General features: G+C 38.7%; 1 protein-coding gene across 2 annotated transcripts in view; it reads left to right on the plus strand.

Annotated features, from left to right (window-relative positions):
* Positions 1–23,775, plus strand: part of AACS (acetoacetyl-CoA synthetase) — a 45,082-nt gene that overhangs the window by 10,550 nt on the left and 10,757 nt on the right. For both annotated transcript variants that reach the window (XM_075718793.1, XM_075718794.1), the window contains exons 3-10: positions 118–238; positions 3,254–3,367; positions 11,694–11,791; positions 15,665–15,779; positions 16,342–16,423; positions 17,112–17,259; positions 21,468–21,548; positions 22,674–22,798. In XM_075718793.1, coding sequence (XP_075574908.1) covers positions 118–238; positions 3,254–3,367; positions 11,694–11,791; positions 15,665–15,779; positions 16,342–16,423; positions 17,112–17,259; positions 21,468–21,548; positions 22,674–22,798 — 884 coding nt within the window. The remainder of the gene's footprint in view (positions 1–117; positions 239–3,253; positions 3,368–11,693; positions 11,792–15,664; positions 15,780–16,341; positions 16,424–17,111; positions 17,260–21,467; positions 21,549–22,673; positions 22,799–23,775) is intronic.

Consider the following 23,775-nt stretch of genomic DNA (forward strand, 5'->3'; position numbering starts at 1 on the left):
CTCTTGCCTAATAGAGTCTATAAAGAGCTTGGAATTAATTAGCTGATTTCTGTACAATGCTCTGAAAAAGAAATTATATTACAATTTTCCAGGAATCTATTTTTTTTTTTTTTTCAGGTGGTTGATACGTCCAAAAGTATTGCAGATGTCCCGGAATGGTTTAAAGGTAGCCGTCTGAACTATGCAGAAAATCTTCTGAAGCACAAGGACAATGACAAGATTGCACTGTATGCAGCAAGTAAGAAAGAATTAATGGCTTGTATTTATTTATAGTTCACAGGACTAGGCCTTATGAAACAGCTCTACTTTTTATGAAACCTAAAATAAACTGGCTTGGGTAGGAGAAAAGAGGAAAATAAAGTCAGTAACTTGGCAGAATTTATGACACAGCTCCACAAAAAACAGCAAAACATGCTCTGCGAGTATAGATAGTTCTGAAAAGTCCTTGGCAAACTGAATGAAATTTTCTTAGAATGTGCTTAACTGCATTAAGATAGTAGAGATCATGCTGTGTTTAGTATCACTCAATATTTGAGCTGTTACTTCACATTTGTCATAAACACTTGCCTAGTGCATACCTTCAGGAAGTATTTTGTCACCATTGCTTGATACTGTCCTTCTCACCCTCCTCCTGTGCCTATTAACTTAGGAATACTAAGGACTGCATGGGGTGTAGGTAGGAATTAACTCCGCTTTTGACAATACAGAAAGAAAGGACAGTTACATGCATGGAAGACTTGAAATTTCACTTTCTGGAATACTAAAGCTCAGTCTTAATTTCTTGTTACACTGGAGAAGATATGTCTGGTAAAATCCAGGTATACCCGTAATGAGGATGGTCATGTTAAGACAATAAAGTCCCTTCCCTATATCTGCTGACTTTGGTAACTTTAAAAAAATGATTCTCATCTCTGTTAGATGGGATTAGCTTCTGTGCAGGTGTGGGAGTGCTTCCTTAGGGAGTTGTATTCTGAGCTTCCTTTTTGCTGGACCTAATCCTTATCATAAGACTGACCAAATGGTGGTGCTTCTTAATAGCTTAACAATAAACAATGGAGTCTTACAGCTTCTTAGCAGAAAAAATTACGCACAACTATGTTTTTAAACAGCTATCAGAACAACAGCAATACATATGTAATTCAAAACCTGATCTCCATGCATCAGAAACTAAGACTTTTAACGCCTACGTAATCAATCCAATGTGAGACAACAGAATTGTCTTCTGTAGAGCTTACTGCTGAAGAAGAAATACTTACCAGTTGCATTTTACTGCTTAGAGGTATTGAAGGAAACCTCTCTGATCATGTGTATATAAAATCGACAACCAGTTCAGAGAGAATGGGAATATCTGTGACCCCGTTTTGGTGTAGTAAGAATTGATCTGGTGAAGTCTGATAGAAATGGGGCTTGTAACAGAAAGCTGGCTTCAAAGTATGAACTCATCACTTTCAAATTTTGAGATCATTAGAAAAGCTTCTTATGTACTATTTAATGGGGAAAAAAAATCAATGTGGTTAAGTACATCTTGTGCAACAGCTGAAAGCCAAACACTGATTAGTAAGTCAACTCTAAATGTATGTAGAATTGATGCGATTGATTTGCTAATGCTAAAAGCTAAACATGCAACTTGAGAAAAAGTGGAGTTAAATACTTTCAGTTCAAATTATTGAAGGAATTATTATTGACTTAGTGAATTATTTGGTTTGATATGTGATTACATTGTCCCTGTAGATCTGGTTTCTGTAGATCTTGTTTCTTGTTAGGAAGTTATGGGGTGTACTGGATGCTCACTGCTTTGTGCTGCATAGTCATAGGTGATGATAGCAACAGGAGGAAAATTATTTTCCGGTTGAATACTGTATCAGTCCCGGAGTGAAGACATTTACTTCTCTGCGGTGAACAGACTTCCACCTGCATTTCTTTTCATGACCTTCTGCTGTATTTAATCTTCTTAAGATCTCTTAAGTCAGAGTATTTTTTTGTTAACCCCTCACTGCTAGGTCAGAGTGGTGTTTAGGGAACCTGTGTCAGATTTGTGTGTTCACTAGGGATGATTCTGTGGGAGCAATGTGGGTGTAATAGGGCACGGGAACGTAAATGTACCTTTCCTAAACAATTTCACTTGTCACTGGCTCCTACTGTGTATCTGTTGTTTGTGACTCCCTTCTCCTGGGGCTTTAATCATGGAGCAAGATCAGAGTCCCGTTTTCTGCTGTTCTGTGGGAATACAGAATCTGTTAGCAGTCCGTGCTCAGCTTATGAGCTGCATGTTACATTGACTTCTGTGGTGTTTCCCATCACAACATGCTCTTCTGTTCCATGTGGGTCTAAATTTACTGGGATGGAAGTGTAAGAAGGCAAAAGAGTAAAAAGACTGTTCCTTGCTTAAGGAAGTTGGACTGTTCTGCAAAGACCTGCTGTATCAGGGCATGCAGTACATTTTTGGTGTGACATCTTTGGCATAATGTGTTTTCATAAGAAGTGCTGGATACTGGAAACAGGACAGGCCAAATGGTTTCCACGAGTCATATTGAGGAAGTACATACAGGAAGGGAGCTTTAAGATGACAAACTTTGCCTTTCATAACATTTAGATTTGTTCATTTTGTTTCAGGAGTGATTTAGTAACAGCTTATTTAACATCTGACATTCAGTACAAAAATGAAAACCCCTTGCAGATCTTTTCAGAGATGAATGGAGTCCAGTTTAGTTTATTTGTGTTGTGGTATGTTGGCAAACACAGATGTTTAAAAAGCATGTTGAAAGTCAGACCTTAGTAACTATATGTGCATGATTTTATAGTCAATGGTGACTTCCGTAATAAAACCTAAAGTAGTCACCTTGCTGCTGCTTCCTAGACCTAATGAGAAAACTGAGCGAAAAGGGAGAATGAGGTTGTTCTTTCCATATTAGGAAGTAGCCTTGGTGAATGCAATCTATTTATCATGAGCGCTCTCTGAGAACACACCTTTCTCCAGTGAATAGTTTGCATTTTTGCAAATGTGTGCTCCTAGCTTTACAAATGTCCTGGTGCGTGCTGAATGAATACTACTGATGAATACTTGATTCCCATTAAAAAGAAAAGCTTGGTACAGCATAAGAGGAACTTGAAAAGCAAAAAGTATAATTATTAGTGGAAACTCTTCTCCTAAAATTCTTTCATATTCTTTTTCTTCCAGAATTAGTTGTTTGTGCTAGACTCTACTTACGTTGCAATGCATAATTTTTGACTGGTTGTTTTATTCTTTCCTCAGAGGAAGGCAAAGAAGAAATCTTGAAAGTTACTTTTGAAGAACTGAGACAAGCTGTAGCTTTGTATGCTGCAGCTATGAGGAAGATGGGACTGAAAGTAGGAGACAGAGTTGTGGGTGAGTAACTTTTGGTTTTTTTAGAGGACAAGAGGTGAAATTTTCTTGAAATATGCAAGTGAGTTGTCAAGGTTATAGAAACATGAATATGAAATAGTATTTCACAGAAACACTCTCAAGAAAAGGCTCTTATGCTGCTCTATTTACATTTGTATGAAATATGCTTCTGGAGGGAAGGAACCTGGATTAGCCTGCAAGTCCTCTAGCACTGGAAGGGTAAGGAAAATACCTCATTCATAGCTTCACCAAGGTCTGCTTCGTAAGCACTCCGTGGTAGTGGAAGTGATGGAGACTTTGCATCTAGCTGAGCTTTGACTCGCAAGGTCTGGCAGATTCACATGGGGCCAGTCTTGGAAATTATGGTCCCAGGTTGGTTGTTCTGGTGTCAGTTGGCAAATACTGACCTTACAGCCCCAGGTAATGCGGTGCACTGTGAATTGCAGTTCTTGAGGAATGGACTTGTGCTATCTTCTGCCATCAGTGCTTTTGGGAGTAGTGACTTCCAGAATGGTCGTAGTGAACAGCTGGTGAGCGGTAACTTTTCAAGTCATACCAATGCAGAGCTTAGTAGTTAGAACCCTGTGATCCTTTCAGTAACTGACAAAAAATTCTAGACTAATATTTCCTGTCATAAGACTGTCATGCAGATTTTTCTAATAACCAGTTTTTTTGTCTTGTGAACAGCTTGTATGGTATACAGTCCAGGCATAGAAAGGAGTTGCTGGCCTCAGTCCATTTATTTCTGAATTGCTGGTTTTGATCTTCCAGCTGAGCCGCTTCATCTCTGTACTTCATGTGCTCTGTAACATGTGCTCTTTAGTTTTGTTAGTGTGGTGCAAGTCAAAACTGTAATACCTTTGAAGCTCCTTCACTTCTGCCTGCTGAAGTGCATATCCATCTTATTACTGGAATTGCATGTTCTTTGAGCAATATTTGGCCATTATCCTAAGTATATGTAAATTGTTACATGATGCAAACCCAAAGTGATGAAACTATTTGGTTTATTTTCTGCATGTTACAAACCAGAACTCGAACCCATGTCTTCAAAAACAGAAGGGTATGCGTTATTATTTTTATTAAACCCACAAATATGACCTACAAATGGAAAATATACTCAAGAGAGCTTATACTTCATGCATATGGTATGAGTATTCTACGGAACTGGTAATTGAGCATTTAATTATCACAGCTGGTGGCTTGTTTTTTTACATGGAATTAGAACTAAATCCTTAATTGGGTATGAAGTCGGGAAGGTTTGTCTGAATAAAGACTAAGTTAAGATGCTCTAATTCGGTCTCCATTTTCAGTCTTAACACTGTCGTGTTCATATCTGACAACTTGTTGAGGAGCAACAGCCTCTGTCTGCAACCAAACTAATGAATAGGAAAACTTACACTTCACAAAGTTTGAGTATCTAGAACTTCAGTGTAGTGTTTCTTACTACCTGTGCTCTGATGTGTACATCAAATGGTAAAAGTGGATCGTGTGTGTTTTAAAAAGTTGCCCCAAAGACATTGGCAAAACAATGTGTAATTATGCATATAACTGGAAACTTGGACATCATGAAACCAATCGAAGTCCTAGTCAGGTTTTTGCCGACCCCTTTTAATGCTTTCTGTAAATGTCTGTCATTGTGAAGCACACAGGATGCACTCTTTTCTGATCTTTGCAATGAAATTTCTCCTGATGTGTACAAAAAAATTCAAATGCTCTGTTTTGTACACTGCTTGTGGGGATTTAATACACTATTCCTTACTGTTTTATAAGTAGAGTAGAAGAAACCTGCTGTTCTTTGCTGCTGTCCTAACTCTTAGGTTTAAAGTCCATTTCTTAGGCTTTACGTATTGATGTCTGATGCTGAATGACAGGTTTTTAGTCTCTAGGAAGAAAATACTGCTCACTAGGGTAACAGATGTAATAATACTAATGTTTAAGTATGACCAGGTGCAGTCACATTTAATGGGAACATTCATTCTGAATTAAGATTATTTTATCTACACAAGATTTTTTGTGTTCTAAGGTGCAAATTAAAGTTGTGTTCGCAACCTGGTTATCACTGCTAGAACTCTCCTAATCAAAACCAGTTAGAAATACTGGTTGGGAAAAGACGACAATGTATGATGCTGTCATTTTGCATTCATCTTGTGAGTAGTTCTTAGTAAGGTATGCTACGCAGGGGAAATGTGCTCTGTAACTGGAGAAAATGTGCTATTGAAATATAGCTGTAGTCAGCGGTGCTAATAATTAAGTTAAAAATGCTGCTATTAAAATTATAATAGTTCCTTTTAGTTAATGACTGTAGTTTGCTTACCACAACTGGAGGCTGGCTGACTCTTGAATCTCGTTTGTTGTTTTGGCAGCTGGCTCACCTCTTATTTAAATAGCTGCTACTTCAAAAAATAAGATTGTATGAATAAAATAGTATGTTTTAGATACTGCTTATTTTTATTTAGACAGGGTTTTTTACATGCAGAAGGTAGCAATTCCAAGTTTCTGTTGAAAATTCATCCTTAATGTTAGGGCTTCCTTCCACAGAAAGGGTAGGATTTTAACTGTGCACTTTGTCCTGTTCTTGGGAGAGAAAATGTGCGTGTTGACTCCAATGGGAAACCTGGAAGGATTTTTAGTGATTTCAGGAGGCGGCACAAATTGCAGTCTCTGGCTATCTGGTGGTGCTACTGTTACTTAAAAGAACCCAAACAAACCAAAAACCCCACCAAAAAACAAATGAAAAAGGAAACAAATACATTGAAAATACAATGAAAAACACTATTTGGATCCCAGCTGCCTAAATCTCTGGAGTTAAGCGGGAGCTTACTCCAAGGATGGGAGCTTTGTTTTTTCTCTTGTCCTTTTTATGCATTTCCTGAGCACAGGTTTGCTGTCTGGCACTCCCACAGCAGAGACCTTTCTGCCCACCTGCTCTGGGTACCAAGTATCTGTGCTGGGCCCCTTGAGCATTTCCATAACTTAAGCATGTCTTTACAAGCAGTTTTAGCTTATTTGTGGAAGCAGGCTTGCATTGTGCTTGGAGTCCTTACAAAACCCTTTACTTTTGATAACAGAAAAGATTAATGAATCTAGGCAGCCTCCTTGCTTCCTTAAAAGCAGGGTATGGTTTTGGCCTCAGGCAGAGCTTTTTAAATTATCCATGGTCTTCACATGCTTTTTTTCTTCTGGGCAATTTCTCACATTCTAGTTTTTTTTCCACTCTGCTCTCTTACCCTGGCTGATGAGAGAGTCTTCTCCTCGTCATCTTCAGTCAGGTGAACCCGTATCAGCTCCCATCAGTTGAGCTGTCCCTGTCCTTGCCTTCCCCTGGTGCCCTCAGTCCTAGACTCCTGACTCTGGCGGATTGCTTTGCCTTGGGCAGCAAGCAACCCATATCTAGGGAGAGCTTCCCTGTGAAAGAAATCCGATGGGATTTTTAACAGCAATCCAGCTATTTAGAGAGAGAGGTTTGTTTGTATTTTTTTTTAACTTGGGTCTCAACTTCTTTGGTATGTTTCTCTCCTATGCCAGAGGACATTGGCAGTCCTTGGAAGAGCTAAATCGTAACATCACAGTCCGAGGTTGAGGCTGCGGGCTTTTCTCCAAATCCCTTCATTGAAATGGGGGAGAGATGTTAAGTGTTGGGTGGGAAAGTTTGAGTCATACACCCACTTGTGGTATCAAAGATCAGGCTTGCCAAAATCTACTGGGACCTAATTTGTTCCCAAATTTGTAGCAGATGGCAGAAGGAAGGGTGATTCTTCATGTGGTTTATAGCGGTAATACAGAGCATGCTTTTACTGCTTCTGAAAAAACAGCTTTTAAATAGAAGAGAGATATTTTATTAATTTTATTATAGTTGCCTGACACCTAGTCAGCCTGACAGGTGCCGATGCCCTTTGTTGCCACTTTCTCTTAAGATCACTTAAAAACTTGAGCTGTTAGAATTATACACAAGACCATTAACATTGTTTTCTTCTTGTGAATTTCATCTCTGTGCTTTACTGCCTCTAAGACAAGACTGCTTTAACTTTTGATTATACTTAACATATCCCCTAGTTTGTTCGATACAATTTATGGTTGCCTCATGACAGTAATAGTATGTTAAAGTTGGAGGTGGGTGAATGTAGGCAGACAAGCAGCGATGTCAGCGCTTTTTCAGCTCGATTTCATCCTAGTCTTCCCTTTCCATCGCTAAGGAGATAGCACTTAATAGTAAACATAATTGAAGCAGATGTGTGGTGAAACATCTCTCTTCTAAAGATGCCTTGCAATACTGTCAATGATGCTTCAACTGTTGGAAGAAACAGATAAAATACCTAATGCAAGCTACACAAATCCACATGTGAAGTACTCCTGCTCTCCCACCGGCCATCTGTTTGGCAAATAGCAATGACTGCAGACGGAATAGAATAAAATGTGGAGTATCCGTGTTTTTCATCGCCAAATAGGTTGCTTCTGTTATATCCCTGTAGCCAGCATTGTTCTATTACAAGTCAGCAGTTAAAAACAAACTAATCTTCCCCATGTGTTCACACAAAAAATCCTCAACAAAACATCAGTGAATTACATTGTTTAAAGCTGGTATTTTATCTATAGTAACTGTATTAGCCCTGGTTGCTTACGTGGGTTTTAAAGCTAGCTTTGTAAGAAGATTAGCACGTTACTAATAGTCTCAGGCCACAGTAATGTTAGGCAGGATGACCACTTTAAAGTCCTACAGGAGTATGAAATGCTGTATTAACATCAAAAAGAGAAACTGGAAGTCTGGTCTCTGAATTGTCTCTTCTGTTTGAGAGCTGGTGTAGATCAATAGTATAAGCCATTGAGAGGATATTTCAGTCGTAGCTCCCTGCTTTCCTTCTTCCCGATGCAAAGCTCTAACTCAATCTTTGATGCAGTGTACAAGTTTGGGTTTTTTTTTTTTGGTGGGGTTTTTTTTTTCATTCAGACGACTACAAATGTTTGGATGCTTCTGTCTCTGAGTACACATTGGTTCTACGTTATGAAGGCATCAGATACTGGCAGGGAATGCGTTCTCAGCACTCTGAGAAATGAGACTTTTGACATAGTTTCCAGCATGATTATACCAGAAATCTTTGGATGACAGTTTTCACCTGTTCTGTTGGTAAAGTACTGTTGTGCAAATGAACAAATCTCAGTTTAATCTCAGCATATGGTAGATTAAGTAAATAGCAACTGACAGAGAATGCTGTCCTGAGCAGATCAGGCTGTGAGTACCTCTTAAAAAAATCCATACCGTGTTTTTAAGATACTGTTTGTCCTGCTTAGAGATTTACCACAGGTTTTATGTCAAAGTAAAGCATTTATTTCTTTGTCCTTATGGAGATTTTATACATACTTATGAGCCAGGAGGAGTGCTGCTAGGACCCTTAGTATGACATGCTCTGGATTCCTAGTTGCTGGATTCCCATCTCCTGTGTTTTGAGCCCTCTATTCAACTGCTTTCTAGTTCACCCAAAGAGGGTATGAAGATCCTCCTCTTTCTAGTAACAGAAGGTACTTTTCACCTTTCTTTACCAGCTTCAAGAAAGGGGTAAGTTAAGATACAGAGATAGAGAAGTACCTTCTGTAGACTTACCCATGTTGACAAATGCTAGTTTTGATCCTTAGCTGAAATATTGTATCAAGGAACATGGAGGCTCTAGTTAAATATATGAACAAACATAGGATGAATATTTAAATTAGCTGTACCATTATTCTTCTGTAGTACAGAGCTTCTCTACATAGGTCACTGTTCTGTGACCCCTGATGTGAATCCAGCTAAAAAGGTTGGATTTTTTGTACTCTGTCAGCAACATTCCTGTTTACCAAGTTTTAGATACTTATGACCTGTGTCAGCCTACTGAATGTTTTGAAGAGTCAGTTGATATCTCAAGGGGCACAGTCAAATGCAGGGAGTTTTACATACATGACAGTTGCTGTAATTGGTTTGCAGAATCTCTGATGTGAGAAAGGGAGAAATGGGTTTTATTTCTGAGAATCCAATTTTAATCTGAAAGACTGACAGGAGAAGTAGTTTGTGTCACTCAGAGTTGGGAGCTGTCGAGAGAAAAGCAACCCGAATTCTTACATTGCTATGTTTGGAGGAGCTCTTTCCAGAATAGAACCGCATTTTTATTCATAATACTTGGTGTTGGACATCAGGACAAATACGTGAAAATCCCAGTGAACAAGCAGGCTGGCTGCCTGCAATGATTGGGCAAAGATACAGAAATGCAGAGTAAGTTACTTTGCATGTTTCATACCTTTTGGCAGTTTTGGCTGATACCGTCTAAAACTCAAACACCACCTCAAAGCCAACTGACAAATGAAAGTAATGAGTTAATTGTCTGGCTCACAATAATAAGCAGGGACTTCGTGTTCTTGCCTTGAGGGCTTTTGTAGGAGTGGTAAAAAGGAGAACTTGCTTATAACCAAACTGATGCTTGTAAGCTACGGCATGGTAATAACTGCTCCAAAGCATGAAGACACATCTTTTAGTTTTTATTGCACTGTGGCCCCCTGATAGTCCCATCCAGGAAATGCTCAATGGACATATTGGGCATCAATTAAAAAAGAACTGCTTCCATCACACAAAATGACATTTTAGCCTGTTCTGGTTTATATATTTCAAATTATTGTTCAGGAAGGAAGATTTCTCTTAAAAGAAAAATCACTAAAATTTTGGGATACTGTACCTTGTATCATAAACCTTGACCCTAAGGGGAAAAATAGCAAAATAAATAATGCCTTTATGGACCTGAGGTTTTGCTGCACTTTATGTACTGAAGAACTTCACTGAACAAAACACCACAAACTGTAGGCAGTCCTAGAGAGTGATTTCTATCTGAACACGGTATGAGGCTTTTATTCACAGTTGTGGGGTTTTTTTGAGAACTTGTGCTTAAGTCATAATGCTGTTTTCAAAGTTGCTACTCCCAAAAGCACAGGAGCTTACAGATTAACTGAAGTGGTCAAGCTGGTTTAAGAAACAATTTCACTGATTTTTGAATTGTGAAGAAAAATCTCAGTTTAAATTAAGACTTGCTTTTAAAGTCTGCTTTTTACAAAGTTGAAAAAGGATAGATTTTTTCCAAGCTGTGTAGACAAACTGGCAAAAATCAAGCTCAGTACCATCCTACTTGATAAAGTTAACGTAATACAAATTGCTACTAAGATCTGTGATTTTAGTTCCTGTCCTGAAAAGTACATCCATAAATATCTTTGAAAATTGCCTAGCACTAGTGAGTTTTTGCTGTCTGGTAGATACTTGTGGAGCACCTGCAACTTGCAGTGCAGTCCAAGATCTGTCAGTGCTCATCACTTTCTTTAAAGGCGTTGGAAAGCATTTTTATTGCCATTTAAATTTGCTTTTGAACACTGAATTCTAACTAGATGTCCAAGTACTGCAATTAGGCCTGTCATGTGCCTTTTTTGAAGTACTTGGACATCTTTCTGGTTGCTTAAGAAGGACCATCTGAAACTCCAGATCTTTGATCCACTTTAGTGTAGTGTGGGAATTCTGGTTGCATGTTTTCATTTGGGGGTTTGAATCTGATCAGTTGAGAGTCAATCTCAGCCACCCAGCACCTTCTGGAGGGTTGCTCAAATTGAGCCCACTGAAAATCTAACTTTCCTGACATCAATTTCTTCTGTATGCCTTGATAAATTGAATTTAAATCTTGAAACCTTGCTGCAAGCTAATGAGATAAACCTGAAGAGCTTCATTTGTGTGGGAATGTTCCAGGCCTTGTCCCACTGTATCACTCCCTTATCAGCTGAGACACTGGTTTTGCTTGTTTGTGTTTAAGATTCTGGCAGTGTCTACCAGACAATGTTTAGCTTTGTAAAGCTGCATCTCTGCTTTTGAACTGAGTTATAATTTTTCCTTCCAGATACTTGTTCTTTCTCTAATGGCTGTTTCTACAGACTTGTTCTATTCCCTGCATGGTGCTGTGTTCTTAGTCTCTATGTACCCTATTCAATCCACAGGCTTACTCTCTCTCCCAGTTCGTCTTTTCAGCATGCTGCCCTCTTATCCTGAAAGTCTCATTAATTAAGCAGAAACATTTGTAAATTGGGAGTAACCTTGTAGGTATAAAAACTGATACAACTATTTTTATAAATGGAATTATTTCTAATTCCTTGTGTAACTGATTTGACTTTGAAGGAGGACATTATGATTGTCTGGAAGACTTTAAAGGATGCTTCAGTCTTGGATTTTTGGGGGTTTTTAAATCTGTTTAAACTGGCTATTGTATACATTATATTTACTGTAAGATTTGGTATTTTTTATTTTCTTGTATCTCTAACGATTCGAATTCTGCCATAGGTTACTTACCAAACAGCATTCATGCGGTGGAAGCAATGCTGGCTGCTGCGAGTATTGGTGCTATTTGGAGTTCAACATCACCGGACTTTGGCATTAACGTGAGTAGCCTTATTGTTGCCTGTTGCAGAAAAGCTATCATATGTTTCAGACAAATGTGAAGGTGATAATTAAAGTGGCCGATAGATTCTGTTCACTTTAGTCTTACTGCCACCTCCTGGCACAGCCCAGTACATCAAATTTTTTTCTAGCTAACCACAAACTGAATGAAAACCCATGCTTTCAGCTGTCAGTGACAACTTTCAGCATAGTCATTTGAGTATCTTAGCTAACTTGCTGTTGGGCTATTTTCAGGCGGAATCCATAGTCTTGGTGAGCTTTTATTATATTAAATGTGCAAATGAGCAGCAAGGCAACAGAGTTGTCTGGGGCTTGGCCCTTCCTTCCCAAATCTTTCCCCAGGCTGCTTACCCACACTCCAGTTTCTTTGCCTCCGTTGTCCCTTCCTCTGCCTCCTGTGTGAGTAAACTGAGCAATACCCCGGTTGATCTTTTCCAGAAGGCTTTATGTTTGCCAACAAGGTGAGGTGTTTCAGGCTAGTATAGCTAACCTGTTTAACTCTTTTTAGTGCAGGAATAAATGCTGTGTGTAAAATATGGTAAAAATTACCATTATAGCCAAACAGACAGTACAGTGTGCCCTGGAAGCTTTGGGAATATATTCTGCTTTCTTTGGAAAGACTTCAGCACACATCATAAGCAGCAACAGATACAAATCACTTCTAAAATGGAGTGTTGAATCTTTCTTCTATTTAAAAGTTTGCATGAAACCATTTGGAGAATGTACTGTTTGTGCATAGCAGAACACAGAAAATACCGAAGTTTGTAGGTAATACATTCCCCTCGATCTCGGTGTTTAACCCCAGTAGCTGGTTAAATGTATGGAACTGCCATCTCGATTAGCGCTAGAGGGCAGCAGCATTCCACTTTCTTACACTTGAGGTTGTATCATTGGGGAAAAAATGATTAAAAAAATCATTACAGCATGTAATGATCAATCTGTTCTACAAATATTTTCTGCTTGCTCAGAAAATGACAGTATGGAGTATTTTCTTTGCAATGTGATTTGATCTCTCATCTGGGGGAAGATTGTTCATTTTGCTTGCATTACAGAGTACTGGTATGTTTTCTGTCCATGTTGATGTGCTGTTATTTTCAGTTCCCAGCTTTATTTAGTTTTTGTATAGTTTTTTAATGAAACTTAGCCTTGGAGCAGCAGTACCATCGATATCATTTATTCTCCTTTGGCTCAGCAGCATGTGTTGGCATGAATTCAAACCCTAAAATCTTGAGGGAGATCAGCAGAGGTCCTCTGGGATATTGGCTTCCACCCTAAGAAAAAGATATTCTTCCTTCTGTGCAGTTGCGGTTAGTCCTGTTAACATAAATGAAGATTTTTGTCTGTGTTTTGGGAAATAATGTAGCGTTTTCAACATTTCAAATCCAATTGTGTATATATGTTTTGTGAAGCTTAGAAATGTCACTTTTCAGAACTGCCTACGCATTGCAGGCTCTGAATGCCATACATCCAAAGACTGTGCAAGCGTTCAGGAAGTCTGCTGTCAGAGAACCAGTGAGCTCCCTCCCACACAGAATGCCACTCTTGGCAGCTTTTGCTTCATTTCTCTAGTCCCTGTTATCCATTTATGTATATTAATAGGAAAGTGGTTCTTTGCGGCCTGTGCATAAGAAATTGTTGGATATGTAAGTTTAAGAAGAGGCTCTGCTCTTGGAGTGAGAAAGCTTTGGTGAGCCCTAGCAGAGTCAGTGCAGCCCTGTTCATGGGGTGCTGCACAATTTTTGGTGCTGGATTTGAGGTTCGTAGAATAGAATGAGCCATGTCTGGTACACCTGAGCTTTTCATGAAAGCAATTCCTTGCTGAGCCATCTGGTTGGATTAAAGTTCCAGTGTAGCAATTACATGTTCTGTCTGTCTGTATTGCCTTTGTACCATACCAGGCTGCCCTGTGGGATTTGGTCCTGCCAGTGCTAATGAATCCAACGGGGTACGTTAGCAGGAATAGTAAGACCCTGAGAATTCTAGTCATCTCTGTTTCTGATTCGCACTTCTCTTCAGATTTGATTCTTCTGTTAGAGTACCCTTAGTCCTCTCATTGGTCTTCATTTTTAAACATCAGGCAGCACAGATATGGGGTATGTATGCTCTGTGCTCAGCATGAATGTGTATACACACGCACACACGTGTATATATATACACACACAAGCTGTGTGTACTTTGGCTGCTTGGTCTACTCTTTGAAAATGGTACAAAGAAGTTAGGTATGATAATATGCCTAAGAAAGCAGGAAATTTGATTTCATACTCCCTTAGAGAGTAACTTTAATGTATTAATTAAATCTACATTTCTGAGTTTGTTAGCTAATGTATTAGGGGCTTCTTGAAAACCTCTTCTGCCACTGAAACAGATTCTGGTGATTTTTATTTTAAACTAATTGATAAAGTTAGGTGTCAATGCACTGTCACTGTATTTTCTTATGCTGTGAACAAGGAAAGGTAAATACATCTTTGGGTGATGAGAGAGCTGTTAAGTGACATATTCAGCAGAGCAGTTGCATATTTATATTTAGTCATATCCCTGTACCTTACCTGTGGTGTTCAGTGAGCTTTCCTAAAAAGACAACATGGAGAAGTTGTCAGGACAGGACCTCTGTATTTTTGCAGTAGGCTTTCTTGCAACCCTGACCAGCCCAGCTTGGAAAGGAGGAGTTTAACAGAGACTGATTGATTGTGATGTTTTTGCATCTTTTGATTTGGTAATAATTTGTCTCATTTTGGCTGCAAAGTAGAGGACAAAGCAGGAGACAGAAGAATAAAGAATGCTGGGAAGCATAAGCACATGACTGAAGTCTGTTTTTTCCAACATGATTTAGGAGATTGTTCTTCAACAGTTAGCTGACAATTTTACAGTATTGAGTGATCTTGTTCTTAATGTTTCAAGTAATGTAGCTAGAGAGGGATGAACATTACTGTGTGCTGAGAGCTTTTACTAAAAGGATTTGCTTCTTGCTGTTGAATACAAAAAGATCCATTTCTGGTAGACTGCTGCATGGGGTGTACCTGAAAAAAAAGAAAATAAAGGCCAGAAGGGTTTTTCTCTCAAATGTGATAATGGCTATAGTAAATTCCTGAAAACAGTGTAAGCTGGAGGAGACATCTGAAAATTTAGCATTTGAATGTGTCGGGCCCCAGAGGTTCTAAAGGAGCTGTGGTAGTTTTTGTTGGTAGTACGTGTGTATGTGTGTGTTCAATATCTAGTTGTTCTGGCAAAAATCAGTGGTACAGTTTGCTTTGTTAATCATAGCGGAACAAAGCTGCCAGTTCATGTGAAGTGCCACCTTGCCATATGATAAATGCATCTTCCGGAAGACGGGTGCTTTTCAGTTTTCCCCCTGTGCAGACTATGAAACCACTGGTATGTTGTCAAAGCAGCACTGGGGGCAGTTTACAAGGGCGTGCAGAGCACCTGCCTGCAGGCACAGACAGGAGTCTTGTGGGCCTTCAGGTAAATTAAGTGCCGAACTCCGGCTCACATCACAGTTAGGTGCTTATCCTCTTCAGACAAGTTTATAAATCTGATTCCTAAGGTGAATTTTTAACTGCTTAGATACCTTTGTGAACTTGATCCTTCAGTGAACGATGTTCTATGATCTGTGGTGATTTAATCTTCGTTATTGGTTGATGTATTTGGGGGTCATGAAATAGATTGTTACAGACCTGTTGCATTCTGAAGATCTTGGGTGAGTGAAAGACAAGCAGGCAGTCTTCTAACAATTCTCCTGATAAAGCCTGTCCTTATTCCTTGCTTGAATTGAGATTTGTATTTAGCATCCAGTGGGTTTTCCTACTGTAGCAATTAATTTCATTGTTTTAACTTGTTCTTCTCTTTGTCCCTAGGGTGTACTGGACAGATTTTCCCAAATTCAGCCTAAGCTTATCTTCTCTGTTGAAGCTGTTATATACAATGGCAAAGAACATAACCACTTGGAAAAGCTGCTTAGTGTGGTAAAAGGTATTTCACTGCATACCATCTAGTCTTAGTTATGCTGTAGTTCTGTGAGCACTCAGAGCCTGCACTGCCACTAAAAGTGACATTTTTGACTGCTTGTCACTGTCCTTCCTCCTTTATAGTATCTCTGTGACCACTTAAAATTTCAGAACTGATTTGAGTAAAAACTAACCAGTCTTTCATGTAATTCTAACAGTCTTTTGCTTGGTTAGCTTAAATATATCATGAATTAGTCAGCAATGTAAGTGCGGGACTGATGATACTGGGTTTTTTTAAGTCCAACTGAAGTGCTGCTGAAGACAAATGAAGAAGTATTACAGCACTAAAGCTTGCAAATTTACACATGTATCTCTTTTAAAAAGCTGGTGGTGTTGAGGAAATTGTATCTAAGGCAACAATTTAGTCTTTTGGGGTTTCTTAACATTTAAAACTATATCCAATACTCCATGCATCAGAATTATTTCTGTCACTTAATGCATTCTGCTGTACGATCCACTCGGACAGAGAAGACCTTCAGTTTATGTAACTGAATGTAGGAAATAATTATTTTTCTTCTTTCTTCAAGGGCTTCCAGATATAAAAAAAGTGGTGGTGATTCCATACATCTCCTCAAGAGAAACCATAGATATTTCTAAGATTCCAAACAGGTAATGGGAGCTTTTGAGCTGTGACTGTCCTAACTAGGGATGCTGGCAGCTATTGAAACTGCCTGACCTCTTGAACTTGCAAAAGCTAGGGTTTAGCCAAATTCCGTAGTGTGGGTTCAGCTTCATACTGAAAACAGAAGTAGTATGTTGCTGCAGATGTTTTGCTTCTACAAAACCACTGTTGGTTGGTATTAATGGTTCTCAAATGAAGGCAAAATTCAATAGCATATAGCAGGGAGAAGAAAGTGGCTTCCAGAAATGAATGATTAATAATTTAAGTGACATTTTTAGAGATAATTTGTTTTTCTTATTTACTGGTCTGAATTATGTATGTTAGATACCTTTTGGAAATGGTTGAGTTCCAGACTTTGTTGAGGGTCAGATTGTTCCAGTCTGCTTTGAGCTGTTAAGGCTGGCAGCTGATCATAGGTGCAGATTTATTGGCTTGATTTTGTTGTGTTACATCTCAATATTATACTAATGTTTTATTTGAAAACAGAAGGAGGAAACAAAACAATTAGCAATTCAAACAGAGTAGAAAGACTAGGAATAAAAATAATATATATAATTTGAGTATATAGTTTATTGCAAAAGAACTATTAGATACAGAGGTAATCTTATATATGGGCTGGGGTAATGCTTTAAAAAAAAGAAATTTGAAATGTTCCTTTATTCTTCTCTTATGCAGTGTCTTTTTAGAAGACTTTCTTGCTACTGGGAAAGGAGACCCGGCCCCCCAGCTGGAGTTTGAGCAGCTGCCTTTCAGTCATCCTCTCTTTATCATGTATTCATCAGGCACAACAGGGGCACCAAAATGCATGGTTCATTCAGCAGGGGTATGTCTTCCCTCCTGGAGCTGTGCTATCTATATATAACTACCTGGGTTATGTCTTTCCTTTAACAGTATCATATCATGATGTACTTCAAGGAAGAATTGATTGCCGACAGTGCTTCAGTAACTTGCAGTGAAACTTTCTATTTGTACGTGACTGTTCGAAAGCAAATATGGATTAATAAGGATGTAAAATAATTTGGTTTAGAGATTGGTGTGGAGACCTTTCGGAGATTTCAGCTATTTCCTGGGAGCAAGTGTCTGTCACAAAAGCACTAGTAGAACTGGCCCAACTGATACTTGTAGAAAAAAGGCCAAAGGACTTGAATTGGGTGCTTGGAACTGATTTTTGGACACTGTCAAGTTGAGGCCCATAGGGAGCTTGCAGGTTTTATTATCTAGAATTTTTTTGACCTTAAACTTTACTCCCTACATTTATGAGTTTAGAGTATGTTATCCTCATCAATCTTTTCTTAAGGAAGGAAGCCAGAAGGTTAGCTATCTCTTTGGGTGTAGGTTTTGCTTTGTATGGAAGCTTTGCTTTAGGCAGTGTCTTGTTACGACTAAAAATATATACGCTGTTACTGCCAGAATCACCCGTGCTCACATGCTTTCCATTTACTATTCATGTTCTAAAAGTTGTTCTAGGCAACTTACTCAAGTTCAGGAAGTGACTCCAGCCATCAGGCAATAGTGTTGAAACTTTAACTCTGCCATTAGTATAGTCCGTAATAAAAGGCAGGGCTTTTTCCCCTTAAGGCACGCAGAATGTGTTGTCTAGCACATTTGTGCCAACTTGTATAAATTAAACTGCACAACTGTTAGCCAGTTTCCATTGTTTCTGCTCTTTGCTCTGAAAGTCTGGATTAACATTTTAGGAGACTGGCTATAGGGTTGTCTAGGTAGCCTGAGGGCAGGATCGCTTTGATGTTACACCCACAGCGTGTACATTCACACCTCTCTGATGGCAAGGACTGGAGGACTTGCCCACAGACAAATCCCATGCTGCCTGTAAACACTCTGCTTTAATATATTAATCAATAGGAGATCATACCAGGCAGTATATGACACACAAAATGGTCCCTTTGGGACACAAATCCCATGTTTGTGAAGAAGAAAGGAAGAGGTATATTTTGAAGTTTGACAGCTGTTTGGAAGCTGTGCTGGCTTTAGACAGGTTAAGTACTTGCAGAGATGGATTAGCAAAAACTGGACGGGTGTTTTGTTCAGCAATGCATGGTAAGCAGTAGGGAGATGAAAAATGCAGATGTAGATCAGACAACAGGACTTTTCTCTGTTGCAAAGTTCTTTCTCTTTCCCGTGTTATCTGTATGGCTGCTTAGGTTGCCCTTAATCATGCCTCTGCTCTCCATCTGAATCATCTTTTAGTTCATACAGAGCTACCTTAGAGTTTAGGTACAGACTACTCATCCTTGCTGGGGAGGAAGGAACGTGCTGGTTTGACTAGGATATGTTATTTATGAGGCTTCTGCTGAGCAGCTCTGTAGTTCCTGTATTGCAGGGTGGTATTTTTTTTTCTTAAGTGCTGGTGCTAACACCTGTGGCCTAAAAGCAAATTGTTGCATCAGAGGCTTCCTTGGTTTGCATGCTTTGTACGTGTCAGTTTGAATACAGTAAAATCCATGCAACGAAATTCTTAGATGTCTTCTGCACACTTGATCGGGTTCCTCTGTTTGTTCTTGGCTTAATCTTGTTTCCACTGTAATTGATAGGAGGATCCTCACTGATTTCAACAAAAGCAGAATTAGCCCACAGTCTTTGTCTCATTTTCCAGCCTCAGATTAACTGAAGTTTGGGTTTGATAGTTAAAAATGCAAGAAGAGATGACATTTCAGTAAAGACATTTTTGTTGCTTACTTGCAGTGCGCTTCAGTGCTGTTTTGTTACTGTACTGATCTTATAGATGCTAATAGGCAGCTTCCTTTAAATTCAGAACTCGGTTTATCTAATTCTGCAGTATGCTTCTGGTCTGTTTTCTCTGCATGTATTCTGTTTCCTTGACACACAGTGAAATAGCATATGTAAATAATGAAGCCAGGTCATGGGAGATGTTTTAAAAAGTAATGCCTCAGAGGGAGTAAGATTTTTCTGGTCTTGGAAGAAAAGCTATATTGTATTGAACAATTGGGTGTGCTACAGAAAGGCGTTTGGAGGGTTATTGAAAAACATTAGTGAGTAATTGTTATTCTGAAGTCCTAAAAAAGTTGGTTCTGCTTCTTACCCCATTCATACAGGCCCCTCTTCAGTTATTGCACATGCCCAACTATCTAAGGAGAGAATTTTTTTGGCAAAATCCTAATCAGTTCATTTCTATCCATCATAAGGACTTGCAAGACCTGGGCTTAAATAGCTGCGCTGCTACAGATTTCTTGTGTTAACTGTAGGCAAATCGCTCTGAGGATTTTTTTCACGCTCGGATTCTTTCTGAATGCTGTATAGAGAACACCACTGGTTTGAGACCAGGACCAGCAGCCATGAGTGGCCACTCTCTCTGAGCTGTGTAACCGCTTAGCACTGGTCCCTTATGTGCTGATAGTTTGGCTCAGGAGCAGCAGTGCCTACTGATTTTTTTGACACTCCAGATGCTCCGCTCTTTATCAGCCGTATGTTAAGCCCAATGAAGACAGGCAGACCAGTTGAAGTTTTTATCAGCTACCAGATCTGTGTCATGAAATGCTAAATGCTTAGGGTTTATTTTGAGGGTCATACAAGTCCTATAAATAAACTTAAGAGAGCATCTTGGGCTGTTAGCTCCTTAGAACAGCTATGCCTTCTACCACAATACCTTTGTTTCCAGACTGATAGTTACCAGATTTTGCAAGGGAATATTTCGTATCCTCTACCTAAAGACACTGTTAAAAAATTTCCTTTTGGTTTCAAAACTGTTGAATAGCAACAACTAAATGGAGGAAAAAGAAAGCCAATATTTATTTTAATTGAATTTGACTTTTAATTTCACTGCTTTGTGTGGCTCTTTCAGATTCTCCTGCAGAGGCAATGTGCTTACTTTTATAAATGGAATAATTATGTTAACACCTGCAATTCTTTAGGCAGCCTTAACAGTTAAGTTAGATGCAGTGTTTCTAAATCCCAAATTTTTTTTAGATTTTTAAATATAGATAATGGTAGCTATGGCTAGGTGGCAGCATTGTGACAGCTTAGTGTATTCCAAGAGTAGCAGGTGAATGCAGACCTGGTTCCTTTGAGTTGCAAAGAGAAAATAAGATTTACTCCTTTATTTTTATTTAATGTTTTCTGCCTTTTCTCCCGAAGCATGTACCAGTTTTATGACTCTCCTTTTTCATTTCAAATGTTTATCTGTAATCTATTTTCTTTCAGCATAAATCTTGTTTCATGCTTATGAGGCTCTTAATAGTTCCACTATAACTCCTTGCATAAATGCAAAAAAACACCTTTATTTTAAAATCAGCCACATTAATTTGTTGCTGCAGTGAAGTGACTTAGTGAAGTAGTTTGTAAATTTATTTATCCTAACAAGTTATGCTTTAATGATGATCAGAAAGGTACTTCAGTGGCATTTCCAAGAAAAGAGAAAAGGAAGTAATATATTTAACTACATTATTGTTCACATTGATGCTTTGAGCATTGAGATTTTTCACATTGCTAGTCACTTCAATGTTTACAAGAGATGTGTACAGTTAGGTCTTTTGTCTCCTAGATGTTAATAGATAAGATAGTTTGGATAAATGGTGTTAACGTGTAACAGCTGCTGCAGTTTATAGCAGCTCTAGGTCCTTCATTCCTCCCAGTTGCCTAGATATACTGGCAATGAAACTCTGTCAAAGGGCTTATCTTGGAAAATCTGACTGATAAAAGCATGCTGTTAAAATTATAGCCTGCATGGAGTACTCTGCAACTCCGATGGCTGGGCAGAGTTGGAAGTGAAGTTATTTATTCCGTAGATTACAAGTGATGTGCAGTGGGAACTGCTGAGGTCTAATGAGAGAGGCTGAAAAGTTATGTGAGAAGATGGAGAATGCAGTTGCTGCTGCTGTAGATAGGCTCTGGGATTTACTTCAGCTGTGGTTAAAAGGAAATACTTGCCTGTAATCCTGGAGTATATCCTTCGAAGGATTGACAACGTTAGGTTTTTTGAAGTCTTAATGTGCTGTCAGAATTTTGCTTTTCATTTATGTGAACTTACATTTTTCTTTTGCTATGTTTTTTCAGGGTACGCTAATACAGCATCTGAAGGAACACATTCTTCATGGCAACATAACCAGCAATGACATTATTATGTACTATACAACGGCAAGTGTGGTTTATTAAGGCATTGTAAAAAACACTTTCATGTATTTTTCCTATAAAGATGGGAGAGCTTTTCCTGTAAATCTACAAGTACATTTTAATGTATTTTCAATTCTTGTTCTGCAAGGGATTGTCCTACTTAACGGAGTTTAAAAAAAACAGGTGGAATAACGAAATGCAACAGGGACCTTTCTGATGAAAGGTCAAACCCATATTAAATGTTTCTGATCCAATTAGTAAGGAAAATTGACTTTTACAGTCTCTTAGGTTTATTGATCTACCTACCTCATCAATATCACCTGCAAAACAGGCTCCACCTTCCTGCATCATGCAAGGCTTGACCATACTGAAGATGAGAATCTGTTATGTCTTTGTTTTGGTGGGGAGGAAAGAAGCTGTACAACTCTAAGTTTAGTAAAGGAAAGGGAATAAAACTGATCTATGTAGGAGTTCAGTTATGTGCTGTGGGTTTTTTCTAATGCTGTGGTAAAGAAAATTATTCCAAAGTCTTCTATTACTGTAACAGTTTGAGAAGGCTAATGTCTTTCCTCATGGGTTTCTGAACTTTAACACTACTAGTCGGTTTGTAATATCTCCATGGAGGAATCATAATTACCTTGTCCTGAAATTGTCCTGTCTCTTGCTCTCTCATGCTGGCTCTCTCATGCTTTAAAGTTATGTGTATAGGGAGGTACGGAATCCCCATCTCATTAGGTATTTGTAAAGATAAGTTAGATGAACATCCATCAGGAACATGTAGCTGATCCAGTTTTGGGACAGGTGAGAGGATAAACAGTGCTCCAGCCTTATTTTCTGATTCCTAAATACTATTATTAGACATAATCAGCAGAGATGGGCATGAACTCAAGTGTTGGTTTAACAGTTTCTTAAAGCAGGAAAACTTTGGGCAAGGAAAGTGGAGGGGAAGATGACACCTCTTGCATAAGGGCAGGGAGCATGCTTTGGTCCAGATAATTCTGCCAAGAGCTACACCTGTCCATCATTTGCTAGTTGCCTGTAGCTCCTCTACCAGCAAGCAAAACTCCTGATCCTGTGATAGAGCTGCCAGGAAAGCAGACATCTAGCTGACAAAGATAGAAACTAACGTAGGTATTTTCTCTTTTCCAGACTGGCTGGATGATGTGGAATTGGTTAGTGACTGCACTTGCTACAGGAGCATCCCTGGTCCTGTATGATGGATCTCCTCTAATTCCATCACCAAATGTGCTCTGGGACTTGACTGACAGACTAGGGTATGTAAACAAGATCACATGGAAGGATAATGGTCCTTGCTCCTGTTAACGATGACTGCATACAAGCAACCTCATCAAAGGTGTCATTCTCCTGGTCAGAAACTAGTGTGTAGTGTGACATAGTTTATCTTTTGGCTTAGCCTTGAGTGGAACTATGCTTTAAAATTTTGTACTAAAACAGTTTTTGAGAGAGAGCAGAAGAGATAGAGCTGATTGTTTCAAATTTGAGTCAAGTGTTTGGATTCCAAGCAAACAAAGAATTTTGGTTCAATAGTCAGTTTTCAAGAGCAGCCTTTTCAAAAGGCAGTAATTGGGAGCAATCTGAAGAGTAATTTCTGAGCACACTTAGAACTTAGAAAATAAGAATCCTTTGTTTCAAGCAGCTCAACATAAGTCTCAATATAGCACTTTGACTTAAAGACATAAATTGGCTGGAAAGGCTCAGCAGGGTTGCTTATATTTTCATATTTTGCTTTTTAATCTGTAATGCCTAATTCTCCCTGTTGAGCTGTTTGTTAACTGTTTTACACAGTTCTTTGTGCCTAAACATGCTCACGGTGCCCTCTCTTGAAGCCTAGAGAAATGGCAGGTATTGGATAAACAGCTGTAAAATCCTGTGGTGGTATTTAGCTTTGTACACTGGTTAAACTTTGAATTTTTTTTTTTTTGTAACTTCCCTATTTTGCCAACTGGATGTAAGGAGTAGATCTGAATGATATTACTGGTAAAATGAGTGTCATTTTTAATTGATAACTAAAATTTATTTGTGGTGGAAGGTGGATGCCAAAAGAGTCACTTTCTGACTTTTGATAATTAATAATTTAAACTTCACTCTGTGTTTTGTGACGTGATATTTAAAGACTGACATTTTGTCTCTGGCTATTATAGCTGAAGTTTAATATCTAATCAGAATGCTTCCAGTAAAAAAATAAAAAAACCACAAAACAAAACCACAAACTTAAGATACCCTCCATCCT

The sequence above is a fragment of the Pelecanus crispus genome, chromosome 11 (assembly GCF_030463565.1).
Source record: "Pelecanus crispus isolate bPelCri1 chromosome 11, bPelCri1.pri, whole genome shotgun sequence".
Taxonomy (NCBI): domain Eukaryota; kingdom Metazoa; phylum Chordata; class Aves; order Pelecaniformes; family Pelecanidae; genus Pelecanus; species Pelecanus crispus.